Below are 13,978 nucleotides of genomic sequence, written 5' to 3' on the forward strand. Positions count from 1 at the left end.
ATGACGCTGTCGGCTCGCTCGACTCATAGACAAACTCCCCTCCAGACCCCTTCCAGCGACCTTGTGAGGACGAGGCGGGCTCGGTCGGGGTCCAGATAGACAGATCTGAGAGCCTGCAGGGTCCTCCGCGTGATATATATGCTGAGGCGGGCCCGGTCGCGGGACTTAGCGTAGAAAAACGGCGTTTTCCCCCAGACAAACTCCCCTCCAGACCCCTTCCAGCGACCTTGTGAGGACGAGGCGGGCTCGGTCGGGGTCCAGATAGACAGATCTGAGAGCCTGCAGGGTCCTCCACGTGATATATATGCTGAGGCGGGCCCGGTCGCGGGACTTAGCGTCCATAAGACTGCCTCTCACTCCTGCAATGAACGTGGCTTGTATGACCTCTGTGTTGTCGCTCCTACTTGTCATCTCTGCCCGCAGTGGTCCAGATAGACAGATCTGAGAGCCTCATGCCGTTTACTTTCAGGCCTTTCGTTAATTTGGCACTTAAATTTTTCGGTAGAGTCTTTTTTTTTAATAGGCGTGCTATTTTGAGAAACGAGCCAGAAACCCCGCTTAATAGTACCCATACGTTTTAGTTTATTTCTACACTCCTCTTTAAAAGTTATTTTAACAGTGTACCGGCATATACACTTTCACAGTACCACTCTAGTTGCAATCCTCCTTGCCTGGACGGGCAAAATGGCGGCGCAATCAGGGCGGCCACCGTCGTCAAGGGCTGCCTCATCGCTCGGCATTGCCAAAAGGAGGAGATTGGAGCAAAGGGAACAAGTTGATCCTCTTCATGATTTGCAGGAGATACATCCAAGAATTCCAGGCAATCTTGCAACACCGTTGTTCCTTGCAGCAAATGCCTTCGATCATTCTGTGCACTATGAATTACAACACCACGTTAAAGGTTTAGACATGACATTCAATCTGGTACCATGTCTTGGTGTGAGGTTTACGGATGTCAATGGGAAATTTCGAACTGGAATCATCCGAAAAGTTTCAGAAAAATCTGTCAGTGTGTTCATCTTGTATACCAAACAAACAATGGAAGAGGTTAGACAGAATGTACAATTCAATTCAACGTCGAACAGAATGATCAACTCATTATTACCCTTCCAGTGTTTTCAGAGTGTGTATACTGATGAAGTTCCTGTTGACGATATCTGTGGAGTTTTTCAAATCAACTTCGAGCAATTCTCTGGAAGGGGGACATTGTCACATATGCAGACCTCTGACAGTCTCCCTTGCATGTTGTGTGTTGGATACTTATATTTCTATGCTAATCCCAAGAATCGAAAGGAAGAATGTCAGGTTCTTTATTTCAAGAAGCTGGATGTGTCATTGGACATGTTGCGCTACTATTTTTTGAACATCAGAAAACAAACTGATTTCTTCCGTCTCAACATCGATCTGCAGAAGATTCGGACTACTATGGTTAACTGGTTTATCAAACGTGGGAAGCCCTTCTTGAAACCCCGGATGAAACGTGTCGAATTTGATGTGGATCTAGACGAAATCACATCATTCCTGCTTCTTTTCAAACACCTGCAACCGGACGACTGCAACGAAAACATCTGTTGTACAGGGTTGAATGGGAAAGGTCAGTGCAGTTGGACCATCAGTACATCACTCTTACAGAACCCTGTCATTAACAGAGAATTTCCTGTGCCTTTCAAAAATGAACCCTACATGTTAGAACCTGGATCAGGTTCGTTGTATTTCGAGGGCCCACTGACAGTCACCTTGAAACGAAATCAGAGGACACAATACACGTGCATCTCTTTCAAGTTCGAAAGAATGGTACGATTGTGCATGTTTCACACAGAGATTTGGAAGCATCCAGATTAAACGCGAGTTTACTCAGACATTAATTTACACAAGGATAACTTTGAAGGAGCAGCCACAATAAAGTGAAGTGTGCTCGAACCGAATTGTTGAATTTCTTCTTGTCTGCATTGCGTGAAGGTCCATGACTACCGCATGGACAGTGCATATCCCACACATGGTCAAGTTGCCCGTTAGATGCTGCAGCAGCTTTCTTCTTCTCCGATCCAATGTAGCTGTTCCCGATCATGGCAGCAGCTCGATATGCATCTCTTCCCTGAAGTTGATGTCGGTGCTCGATGCACGACATGTTCAATAGTCCCAGCTGAATGCCATATTTCTCGTAGAAATGTACAAACTGATCGCCCACATGCCCTGACATCATGCTGTGCAGATAGAAGGACTGCAGAAGTCTCGCTTGTCCGATTAATCTGACTAACTTGAAAGCAAACCCCCTAATCTTGAAAGGAAGTGCTTTGACGTCTTCCTTACTGATATTTGCATGATGCTGAGTTTGCAGAATGTACAAAATACTCTTCAATTCCAAAATGGCCTCCTGCCAAAGAAGCTGTTTGTCTCTATCAGGCACCAGCAGTTGAATGATGTCAGGTAACACATCAAGTAACTCATCACACTGTTTACCATTCAACTGGCTGCTGAATTCCTGCAGTCTGTTTTCACTCAAGTGAATGTGAACATTCTTCACCAAGAAAAGTTGGTTGACCCTTGTCAGCTTGGCCTTGTTGTCAGCTAGTGAATGAATGAACTTGATGATCGTATTTGAAATTCTGAGTTTCAGATGCAAAGAACAATAAACAAATTCCAAAGCAGACATGTTCAATTCCCGTAGCTGGTCGTATTCCCGATTGATTGGAATGTAACGCTGGCAAGCAATTTTCGTACCTGCTGGAATTGGACTTTGAGGATTTGCCTGACAAAACCGTATCGCATTCTGATTAGCTTCTGAACGCATAATTGCAAAGTCCTGCATGTTGGTTGTATCGAACAATTCTGGGCAGCCCCTGCTATTCGGAGCGTTAACTAAAGAGTTTAGCTGTTGCATATCCCTGGGGTACAATTGAAACAAATCGCACAAACCTGCCCAGGTAATTTGCTGCTCAGTACCAACTGTGTAACATGTAAAAAATTTTGCCTGTTGTTTAGTTTGGAGCTGTTCGTTGCAATGAATGCAGAATCGTCCGGTCTGATCGCTTCTCCCTCCTTCACGCAAATATGCCCAGTGCCCAGCAAGATCAGCTCGAAAAAGAAATTCGATATCAATTCGACTAGATGGAGTCTTGCCTTGATCAGTCAGTTGACTGCCCCGAAGAGCCTTTCCATTGTGAATATGAATTCCTTGATTCAAGAGGAATTGTATCTCTCTCATGTAATACTGCCAAAAATTGTTTTGCAGATTCGTGCTGTTGTCTTTGTCTGGAATAATCATGAGAGTAACCAGGCTGAGGGAGTTACGCATTCGTGTCTCATGTCTCTGTTGCCATTCCACTGAATTATTCTGTGTGTGATAGGGCAGAATACTCAAAGTTATCTCGGTGTGCTTTTTGTCACTGCTTGAACTCTTTGTAAGCTTTGTACAATCACTATTGATAGTCACTATCAATCGCTCTTCTCCATGTAAGCCCAGCATGTCGATTATTTTTTCAACTGACCTCACAAGGCTTGCTCCATGCGCTCCATCAACAGTACAAAAAACCTCCAAGTCGGAGCGTAATCCTTTAGACATCAACACCCTTTGACGGCAAAGTTTTGATACTGGTGGAGCCATTCCTCTACTACGTTTGCAGATTGTCCATATCTTCTTCCAGGTTCGTGTTGAAATTCTGGCTCTGGATAATCCAGTTGCGCCCTCCAACACGTTGGGCAAGAATGGTTTAGTGATGTATCTCAATTGATTGCGCAAATGAACATCACTCTCCAATGCATGACTGAGAAATTCTTTGATTCGCGGATGCTTCATTGTCCCTATGATATATTGTCGCAACTGACTCTCTGGACGTGCCGACCTTGGTTTTCGACCCCGTCGAGGAGCAATGTCAATGTTGTGATCATGAGAGACTGGCAGGCTCTGATGGAAATGTTCTGAACAGATGCTGTCGCCACGGTGGCCCGAGCTCGTCGCATGCTCACAAGCGCCGTCGCCATCATGATGACTCGAGCTCGCCGCATGCTCACAAGCGCCGTCGCCATCATGATGACTCGAGCTCGCCGCATGCTCACAAACGCCGTCGCCATCATGATGACTCGATATCGCCGCATGCTCACAAGCGCCGTCGCCAGCATGATGACTCGAGCTCGCCGCATGCTCACAAACGCTGTCACCATCTGCGACTGTCGGAAACTCCACATCGAAATTGCCTGGCATCATTGATTCATCGAAATCATGATCAAAATCTCCATCGGATAATTCTGAATCATCGCTATCATCAATTGGCATTTCCGACCCCACGAAATCATCGTCCAGATTTGAATTTTGATCACATACAGCCTCTTCTGAAGCATCTTGACTGTCTTCTCTTCCGCATGCATCTTGCCTTTTCTCCTCAGGAAAGAAGTACAGCAAATATTCGAATTTCACGGCACGGCATTGTCTTACTATTCCGAAACATCGGCCAATGCCTGAGAAAAATGCTTCCGCGATAGGTTCAAGCTCAGCGAGAATCCTATCCAACACCTTCTTCTGAATGTCCGCCTGTTTGATCCCACGGAAAGTGGATGGATTATTTGGTAATGCTTGTGGATTGCAGTTTTCCCTCTCGCTTGCACAAAATTCATTCCAAATTTCACGAAATGACCTGACATGATCACGACCAGGTTTCTTCTTGAATTTATGTCCAAACGAATTCAAATACTTGCAAACATCACCTTGTCCTTTGTTTGGCCCACTTTCGCGAACAAAACCTTCACTCAAAGCAATCGACTCAAGAACACGCAAGGCATCATCATAGATGCGAATGCGAGAGAAAGTCCTTCCCGAGCCATTGCTCTCATCACTGTTTTGTGTTGCTTGAGGAAACAATTGCACGGGTGGTATCGATGCTTGATGATCTCCAGTTTGAGTCTGTTGTCTGGTATTCGATAATATGTCACAATAACTCATTTCTTGCTCTAAACTTTCAAATTTTGTGTACAAGTATTCATATCAGTGCGTGCGTGGAGGGGCCGCCGCGATTCCTCTGTGGATTCAAATATCCTCTGTGAGGAGATAAGGAGGGGGTAGGGTGGTTGGGGGGGGAACTTCTGTACCATGCAACCTCTCTTTTGTACCAATATGTTTTCATACAGTACAATCTATACTACCATGTATGTGATGGGTAAAACTAAAATTGCAGTACCTCTAAAACCAAGGCGGGGTAAGGGTTCCACGCCAGGGGAATTCAAATCACCCCACCCCGCTTTCGCCCAGTCTCTCTACCCCCCTTTGATTGGTGAAAACAGGGGGTAGTCAGCAGGGAGTGTATATACGGACCCCATGTGAACCCCAATAAAAGTAGAAAAAAAAAGACCAGATTTGCTAGGGGCTGCATATGGGTTTATGAACGGCATGCTTTGCTTTCAGGTTTGCCAGACTGCTTCCCTCGCCCGTGAACTCTGAAGTTCTTGCTATCTCCACCAGCACAATGCGATTGCTTCCTCTGAAGTAGCAGAGCCCATCTGGTATAAGATTGCCGTGCTCTGGTGCAGTCAGTCCTAGCCCTGTCATAGAGTTGATTGGCGTTTGCCACCAACTCTCCTGTTCAACACTTTTCTTCTTCCAGCTTTCTGTCAGGCATCCCTTGATTGTCTCCATTACTCTGTTGTGTGCCAAAGCGATCATGAGCTCAAATTCTTTGCAGGCTAGCTGGATATGCACCCAGCTTTCTTCCCTGCCTTCGCACCATGGGCAACAGGGGGATGTCGTCTTCTTCCACTGGAACAGCTTTTTCCTCGTAGGTGCTGACCAGGTAATAGCTTGGATGGCTGTCCGAAGTACTGATCCTCGACACCTCTGTAAGGCTCGACCTAGGATCCTTCTGCCCACTTGTGGTTCCAGGAGAAAGGTTTCCGTCAAGGTAAGGGGGGCTTCTTTCCTCCTCAGTTCCAGTTGTTCTTCTCTGATTATCTTATCCCATATTTTCAGTCGATCCATCCCCGGCTTGAAGTTCTCTTCGTCTGCAATGCAGAATCCCAAGTCGCTGTCGATGAGGGCCCTTTCCCACGTGGAGGAGAAGGAGGATTTTCCCTTGCGAGCTTCCTCTGCAGCTTCTTGCACTACGGTGTGGTCTGCGATCAGAGAGAGGTTGATCTCAATGCCTTCCCGCTGAAATTTGCTCAGGCATTCCTGCAGTCTTCCTGCCAAGTCGTATACGAGCTCGTCTTCATACTGCATGGTAGACCATCTGAGGGTGTCCGTAAGAAAGCGATGCATTCGGGTTGATTTAAAGAGGACGAAGATTTTCCTGATTGTTTTCTGTTTGCCTCTTTGTTCCCAAATCGCTTGTAGGAGTATGCAGAGTGCGATGGTATGTGCTCTGATGACGCTACATTTTCCGTGTATCTTGATCGCTCCGCGTTCCTGCTCTCCTTCCTTTTCCTGCGTGCTGTATCCTATCGACATTGATCGACCCTTCCTGTTTCGTGATATGTCGCCGTGGATTGCGGACCACACGTGGTTCCTGTTCTTCTCCTGTTTGGCCGAGGCTTGATAGTTTTCGTTTTGCTTCCTTCGGTATTCTTGTAGCTCCTCCTGTTCAGGGATCAGGTGTACTGTGAGTTGGACAATTATTCTCTCTTGTTCCGACTCTTTGCAGTAGACAATCAGGTCGTCTTGTGACTTCCTGAGGCTCCGATCGCCCGTCCTCCAGAAATTTGCAGCGTAACATATTTCTGATCCTTTAGGTACCTTACCGACTAGCATGAAGCCGTCAGGGATTTCTTTCCTGAAGCAAGTTTGGTTCCATCCGATCATGATTGTTCCGGACTCGCATGCGGCGTGGCTGAGGTATTGCTCCTGTTGGTCGATCCATATTATTTCACGTCGAACCTCGTCGTCCTGCAAGCTGTCTGTTGCGGCCTGGATTGTCGGGTGATAGAGGGTGGGCCAGTTGCTGAACTGTTTTGTTTCAGCGAGCATCCCCAAGTGTTCTAGAAATTCGTACGACAGCGGAAGGCCTTGTTGTCTATCTCGGATTTCAGCCATGGCGGTGGTTAGATGTTCCCACCAAGCTTGCGAGTTGAGTAAGCTGTTGTGTTTTTTGCTGATATGCTTAGCAATTTGCAGTAGGATCTCTGTCTTCTCTGGGTTCTTGGCGCCATCTTCATCTTCTTTCCTCGCAAATGGTGCCGAGCGAAGGGAAGGTTCGGCTTCTTTGATGTCTTGTTCTTGGCCTGTGTGACTTCTGGGCCGGTCCATGATTGCTATGTCGCCCTTGATTTTGAAACTTTCCTTACCTTTTAGGATAAGGTGTTCCTGTTGATCCAGATTGCCTAGTAATTTAGCCATGAGGGATCTTGTGTTTGCATGAGCTGGGTGTGGCCTTCTCTCTTCTGCTGCTTCCCGATGCTTTTTGGATGTCTCCTCCCGGTCCTCCTCTGATTGCGGGTGTGACTTTCGTTTTCGGGTTGTAGCACTATCCTGTGTGACAACCTCTCGTCTTTTCCTCTTTGTTCCTGATGCTCTGTTGACGCTGCTTACCCAGATGACATTTTCTTGTAGCAATTGCATTACGATCCCCTCCGCCTCCTCGCGTTGCCTTGGGAAAGGCCAGAGCTTCCTTGGCAAATGCAGTTCTTCGTCCGCGATAGGTCGTACATTGCGTAGCAAGGAGAATTGGAGTTTCGGGAGTTGCCTCCATAAGGCTTGGAAGTTCGTCCAGCCCTGTGGTCTGTTACAGTCGTTCAAGTTTGCCACCATATCCTCCATCCTATGAAGGAGGGAGATGCTTCCAGGTAGGTGACCTGCTTCTATATGGGCCCAGCTGATCCTCGTGTTTAGTTTTTCCGCCAGCCAGACTGCTAAAGCTTCGGGTCCCCGCACCACATCCCGCTCCATAGTTCGAAAATTCATTTCTCTTTGGAGCTCTAGCATTGTTTGACACCCCCATTTTACGCACGAGTTTCTGAGTTTAGATATCAGTCTATCTTGGATGTCTCCACCATGCTTACTATTCACTTCTCGTTCGATGTATCGTAACGCTGCTCTCCCTAGGATTGGGGCAGGATGAGGGACCTGCAGCCCTCCATTCTCTGTTGGCAGGTAGAATATACCATTCCCTGTACTTTTGCTTAGGCCTAACGCTTTTTTAAAAGCTCGTATCCACAGTTGATCTAATTCTTGTAGGTCTCGCCAAGTCCATCCAGTCATGACTGCGGAGTAGCGAAAGACGTTGAGAATTCCAACTTTCACCAGGTAAAATTTTTGCGCAGGAGTATAACTCGACGAGCTGATATTGTTGATCAGTTCTTTGGTTTTTTCAAAGACGTATGCTCGTTCTCCCCAAGTGAAAGGGCAGCCCTTTATTCTTCGTCTTTCTTCCTTCCACAGAGAGATGCGATAGCCGAGATATTTGAACGGTTTAGTAGCCGGTAGGGCTTCGACAGGTTCCCCCATGACCGTTATTTTGTTCGCACCAGGAACCTCTCCCTTGCGAGCATAGTCGAAGCTGGTTATCTCTGATTTCTTATTGTTGATTTGCAGTCCTGACCATTTGCAGAAGGAATCCACCACTGCTACCAACTCTCGCATTTCTTTCATCGTGTGTGCGATGAGTACCATGTCATCGGCGAAGGACAGGTTGTTTGTTGTTCCTGTGCTGCACTTGTCCAATTGCCTAGAGAGGATGCATAGCACCAAGTTGGCCAGTTGTGGGCTACTTGCTCCACCTTGTGGCAGCCCGATCATTAGAGGTATTTTCCCTGTGTTGAACTCGTTTGTTTGTATTTGCAGTTCGACTCCACTGTTGCAGGCTATCACAGTTCTAATGTCTTCAGGATGGAAGCCTAGGCTGTTCATTGCCTGCTCGACCACCTCGATCGCCACATTGTTAAAGAAGTTCGCAAAGTCCAGGTACAAGAGAATGAGGGACGTTTTGGCCTCTTCTGCTTCTTCTACGATCGAGATCAGTCGATGAGCCTGCCGACTTGTGCTTCTGCCTGGACGGAACCCCTCCTGGAAGTTTGTGAGGACGTTATTTGCTTCTACTGTCTTACTCAGACGATGCGCCAGGATTGCCTGAACTAGTCGAGTAAGCGTTGACATGACGCATATTGGCCGCATGTTTTCGAGAATGTGACAGAATTGATTTTTTGGCAGGAGGCGTACTCTCGCTGTCTTGTTGAGAACCTCAGCTTTGCCTTCTAGGGCCGCGTTGACTAACTTGCCAACTTCCTCTCGGCATGCTGGTGGCAGCGCCCGCAGCACTTCGTTCGAAATGAGGTCAAGTCCTGCAGCCTTTCGTCTCGGCGCCGAGGCGAGCCAGACATCAATCTCTCCCGGTGCCAGGGGTCTGGTGATTTCCTGTTGTTGTCTCCTTGAAAGCTGCACCCCCTCAGGCGGTGTGATCCGTCTTGGGGCCACGGTTGTGAACGACTTACATTTTGTGCAGTACGGGGTAATCCCTCCCCCTCCGATGGTCTCGTCGCTTGAGTCAGCCAAGGGGAGCATACATCCGATGTTTGAGCATTTTAAGCAGGTCCCTTGTTTCGTGCATGCGTTGACGCTGAAGAAGAATCGTGTCTGGTCCGCGTCCTCTAGCTCTCTAACCTTCTGCATTGGGAGATGATCCGTGAGATCACGGTATCCTGCTATCTCCCATGTTGTTTTATCCGATTCTTCTAGTGCTACAATTGCTTTCGTGATTGTGTTTGCAGGTAGCAGTGATAGAAAGATCCAGTCATCTGTCCCTTCTCGCTCGATCCCAATCATCAGTTGCTGGTTTGCACTCCAAAATGCTCTAACGCCCCTCGTGTCTTCGCTAGATAAGGTTGCTTCGATTTGGTTGATGAGCTCGTCGGCATTGTCGACTATCTTGCCGAGCAGTCGAAGAGCCAAGCCTTTGTGGCAACGAAGGGAGTTAGGGTGTTTTTTCTTGATGTCTTGACTTATCATCGGTTCTTTGGGAATGAAATCATTCTTGCGTCCCATTGCATTCTGGGATTCACGGCTGCCTACCGTGCCTAGCCGTGTTTGCTGCTGTTGGCAGATCTCTTGGAAAACTTCGTTGTTTTGTTCTTCACATATCGTTCTGAACCTCTCGATCTTAGTTCGCAATTCTCTTTGTAATGTAGCTTCCGTAGGTACTCCAGTCGCTGGGCTTTGCTGTGATGCTTCCCTAAGTTTAGTCCGCAAGTTGCGGATCGATCTCTTCAAATCCATTTGTTCTTTGTTCGAATGTCGCCTCCCTCCCTTTCTGATTTTCACCTCCTTTAGTGGTAGAGAGTTGGCGAGCATCTCACAAATGTTACATTCTTGCGCCTTAGCTCGCATGTCTCGTATGTTTGCATCTAGTTGTTGCGCCCATTCGATCTTCTTCTCCTCCCACGAATCGCGATCCAGCACCCATCTGCTTTTAGGGGTTTCCCCCTTCTTCTGTCGTGAATTCATCTGATGCACTTCTACTCGTGGGATTAGCTGCGTCTCCTCGGACGTGAACTTGGTGTGTACTTGCACCACCAGGGCTCTGTGATCAACTGCTCCCCCTATCACACAGCCGTCGACCGTCCACGATTGAAGGGAGATGTTGGGAAAGTTGTCCTCGTCACTTGGGGGGTGAATAGCGAGAACTGCGTCGAGTTTGGCTTCTATCAGTTCTTGTTTGTACCATGTTGAGAAGGTAAATGTTGTCCCAGTCTCGCTGATCTGTTCATATGAGAGTGTACGGTGTGCGGAAAGGTCTGCCAGGAATTTCTCGAATCTCTCATCTGCTTTTGCGGTGATAGATGAGGGGGAATATCCTCTCCGCATTGGTGTTGTTGTGTTGGTTCTTGCTGCATTAAAGTCTCCGGCTATGATGTGTGTCTCTCTCGTTCCCAGAGCGATGCCCACAGTTCCCCTTGCTCTCGAATCGCATTTTCCGCAGGTACCTGATGGAGGTTTGTGACTAAGAAAGAGTTTTTCCCTGTTCCGACTTTGATCGAAAACACTCGGTTTCGATATTTCTTTTCTTTGTTGCACGCCTGGTGAGCGGCAGGGGAGGGTGACGGCGACAGGGCCGCATGTACCAGCGTTACCAACCTCAGGTCTCCTTTCCCCTTCTTCGCATTGATCTTTGCAGGCCCCAGGAAGATTCTGTAGCAGGCCCAGTTCTCCTTGATCATCTTCCTTAATTTGTTCTCGTCGCGGGCCGAGACCCTTACCTCTTGTAGTAGCACAACCCCAGGTTGGAAGGACTGGATTAAGTATGCGAGGATGTGCTTGAGAACAAAGTGATTGCAACCATTCACATTTTGTGAGATGAGGAAACCTGGGTCTGAGCTTTTTCGATGCATCTGCGCCCAATCATTGCCCCTTTGCTCCTCCTGCCTTTCCCCCCTCCGCTCCTTCCCTCTCTGGGAGGTTTTCTCTCCTGATTGTGCATTCTCCTCCATTTCCTCACCCAGATGTCTTGGTTGGGGCTTCGTGGGTTCCTCAAGCTTTGTCGTGCGTGTGGCTGTACCTCCTCCTCAAGCTTTGTCGTCGAGGTCATCAGCCGCTGGATTGCGTGTGGCTGTACCTCCTCCTCAAGCTTTGTCGTCGAGGTCATCAGCCGCTGGATTGCGTTCGGCTGTACCTCCTCCTCCGGCTTTGTCGTCGATGTCAAGTTCTCTTGCACCCTCGGCTGTACCTCCTCCTCCGGCTTTGTCGTCGATGTCAAGTTCTCTTGCACCCTCGCCTCCTTCGGCAGAGATCGCAGAATCTGGTTTGCATCAGCCATTCTTGCGGAGGTCTTAGTCTTGTCCTCGTTTCCATCGTTGCTAGCCAGTCTTGATTTGTCTCGCAGAGCAGTAGGGTGTGAAGGATAGCGAACACTCCGCAGTTGAAGTTATCTTCCTGTTGGAAGGCTGAGCACCACTTTACCTGCCATGGGGCGTTGGTCTGATCGTCAAAGATGTGTTCGATCACTCCGATTGTCAGCTCAGCCATTTCTCTTGCTCCGTGCTCCCCCGTTGTTGCAAGATTCCTCGCTCCCTCGATCCCTCGTGGGTCCCTCGTTGTGCTCGTTCTGTCCTCGCAGAGAGGGTCCAATATGTACGCGCATCGCCGATCATATCTTAATGCAATTAGAATCCAGTGGTTGCTGTGGATGATAGTTGGAAACAGGAAGGTGTGTTGCTCATCTCTCAAGCTGCTGAGGTGAAATCTGTTCCCGACTCTCAAGCGGGACGCCTCGTCTCGCAGACTGGATATTACCCTTGGCAAGAAGATGATGTTCCGCGTTTGCTGGTCCTCGTGGGCTCTCCCTTTGCGTACCATGTGTATTGCTCGTCCTCCTTGAAGAGCCTTGCTCATCTCATTGAGAGTAACTTCGATCATGTTCTCGCATAAAAATCCGCTTACTCCTCGATTGTTCAGGGCAGTGATGCCAAATTCCTTGTCGCCTCGTTTGTCTGACCATGGGATCTCCTCGATCCAATCAAAAAAATACAGTGTTCTATCTACATGTTGCGTTTCCTTTGAAACCGTTTCCATCTCCCCCCCTTGCCTACTCCCGGCACTCCCCCCTTCCTCCTCCCTTCCTCCTCCTGTCATGATTCGGTTTTAGAGTTGAGAGGCAACCTCTCCCTCTTGGTTGCCACTCTCCTCTTCCATCTCCAGTCCCATCTCCTCCTCTGCCTTGCTCAAGAGAAACTCAATTTCGTCTCCCGAGCCAACGCTGCCTTGGTAGGTTAGCGTAGCTGTGAAAACTACTTTATTCAGGGCAAGAAACAACAGGTCAGTTCGAAATTCTTTTTGTTGTTTCTCCCCTCCTCTCCCTGTTGCTTTTGCAAAGGCTCCCTGGCGTCTTCTTGATGCTACCGTCTCCCACGCATGCTGCTCGCTTACTCTTGCAATCTTACTCTTCAAAACTTGCATGTCGTCGTCCTGGGTTGCCGAGGATGATTCCGCCCATTCCTTCAGTGTCGGAAAACATGCATTTCCAGGAGATGACAAGCTGTCGTACAGGCCGACGATGGCTCCATCGAGCCTGAGTTTGCAAGCTTGGTTTTCTGCACTCTGTCCCTGGTTGACAGTCTCCTCTAGAACTTTGTAGATGTCTTCGAGGACCACGTTTGCCTCTGGTTCTGGGATGTTGATCTCATTCTCGATCCGTTCGAGATCTACCTGAGCCCAAAGAGGCTCTGTAGGGGGTTCTGTAGCGATCGCTTCCCAGATGTTGGCACTGCCTGGCTCTAGGAGAAGAAGTTTCCCTGCCCTGTCCCATGGCGCAAAGGACCTGAGGATGTCAATCGCCGTTTCTTTTTCTGAGAAGCTGAGCACTAGATGTTCACCGTTCCAGCTGTTGGTCTCGACATCTTCTTTCGAGGAGATCTTGACGATGTGCTCAGCCGCTGACTCCTTCCAGCTCGCCACGATCCGTCTCAGTCCTCGAATTGTCATGCCCATAGAGAGATCCTCCCCGTCGCAGATCTGTTCAGCTTCCTCTCTGGTGAACCTTCCCTTCTGTGCTTTACTCTTGACCAGTACCTCATAGGTCACTCTTCGTGGTACTGCTCCTAGCGCGTCGGGCAAGAAGTCCAACCTAATTGGATGCTGTCTCGTTACCCTGGTGATTGCACTAACCTGAGTAGTGAACCATTTGAGGATTTTTTCATCTTCCGACATCAGTCCGAGGTGTATGCTTCCTCCATTCCTGTCGTCTCCCTCAAACATCCGTAGCGTGGTGCTCGTCTTTCTTCCTTCCACAGAGAGATCAATCGATCTCTCTTCCTTGTCGTATCTCGTCCACTCCGGCTGCTGCGAAAGTGCGTTTGTTGGGCTGACCTTGAGGTCTCCTCTTCGTCTTGACTTGACCTCTAGCTGCATGCCCGCTTCCGGCTGCACCTCCAACACAGCTATTCCTTGTTGCAGCAGGTGTTGACGATAGATCTCCGTAATCCCGGCTGAGTTCATGCCATTCATCTTGAGGAGGTGAGAGAACTCAGCTAGGGCCCCCGCCTTGCCAGAGTGCTTATCCTTCTGTGGCCT

General features: G+C 48.5%; 2 protein-coding genes across 2 annotated transcripts; both read right to left on the minus strand.

Annotated features, from left to right (window-relative positions):
* Positions 1 to 7,846: 7,846 nt before the first annotated feature.
* Positions 7,847 to 8,850, minus strand: GUITHDRAFT_151382 (hypothetical protein; the record flags this gene model as incomplete). The annotated part of the gene is made up of 5 exons (XM_005836436.1): positions 8,529 to 8,850; positions 8,449 to 8,480; positions 8,276 to 8,388; positions 8,125 to 8,224; positions 7,847 to 8,071 (listed from the first exon to the last, which is right to left on the minus strand). Coding segments are annotated over exons 1-5 (521 nt in total), but the record flags the coding sequence as incomplete, so codon positions are not given.
* Positions 8,851 to 9,084: 234 nt separating this feature from the next.
* Positions 9,085 to 9,956, minus strand: GUITHDRAFT_151384 (hypothetical protein). Its single transcript, XM_005836437.1, has 3 exons — positions 9,685 to 9,956; positions 9,420 to 9,610; positions 9,085 to 9,369 (listed from the first exon to the last, which is right to left on the minus strand). The coding sequence occupies exons 1-2, from the start codon at positions 9,920 to 9,922 to the stop codon at positions 9,606 to 9,608; spliced, it is 243 nt and encodes an 80-aa protein (XP_005836494.1). The 5' UTR covers positions 9,923 to 9,956; the 3' UTR covers positions 9,085 to 9,369; positions 9,420 to 9,605.
* Between the last annotated feature and the right edge of the window lie 4,022 nt (positions 9,957 to 13,978).

The sequence above is a fragment of the Guillardia theta genome (assembly GCF_000315625.1).
Source record: "Guillardia theta CCMP2712 unplaced genomic scaffold GUITHscaffold_17, whole genome shotgun sequence".
In the NCBI taxonomy this organism is placed as follows: Eukaryota; class Cryptophyceae; order Pyrenomonadales; family Geminigeraceae; genus Guillardia; species Guillardia theta.

Excerpts from the sequence above, each read along its gene's own strand:
- GUITHDRAFT_151384 (XM_005836437.1), bottom strand. The coding sequence starts at position 9,922 with ATGATAAGTCAAGACATCAAGAAAAAACACCCTAACTCCCTTCGTTGC.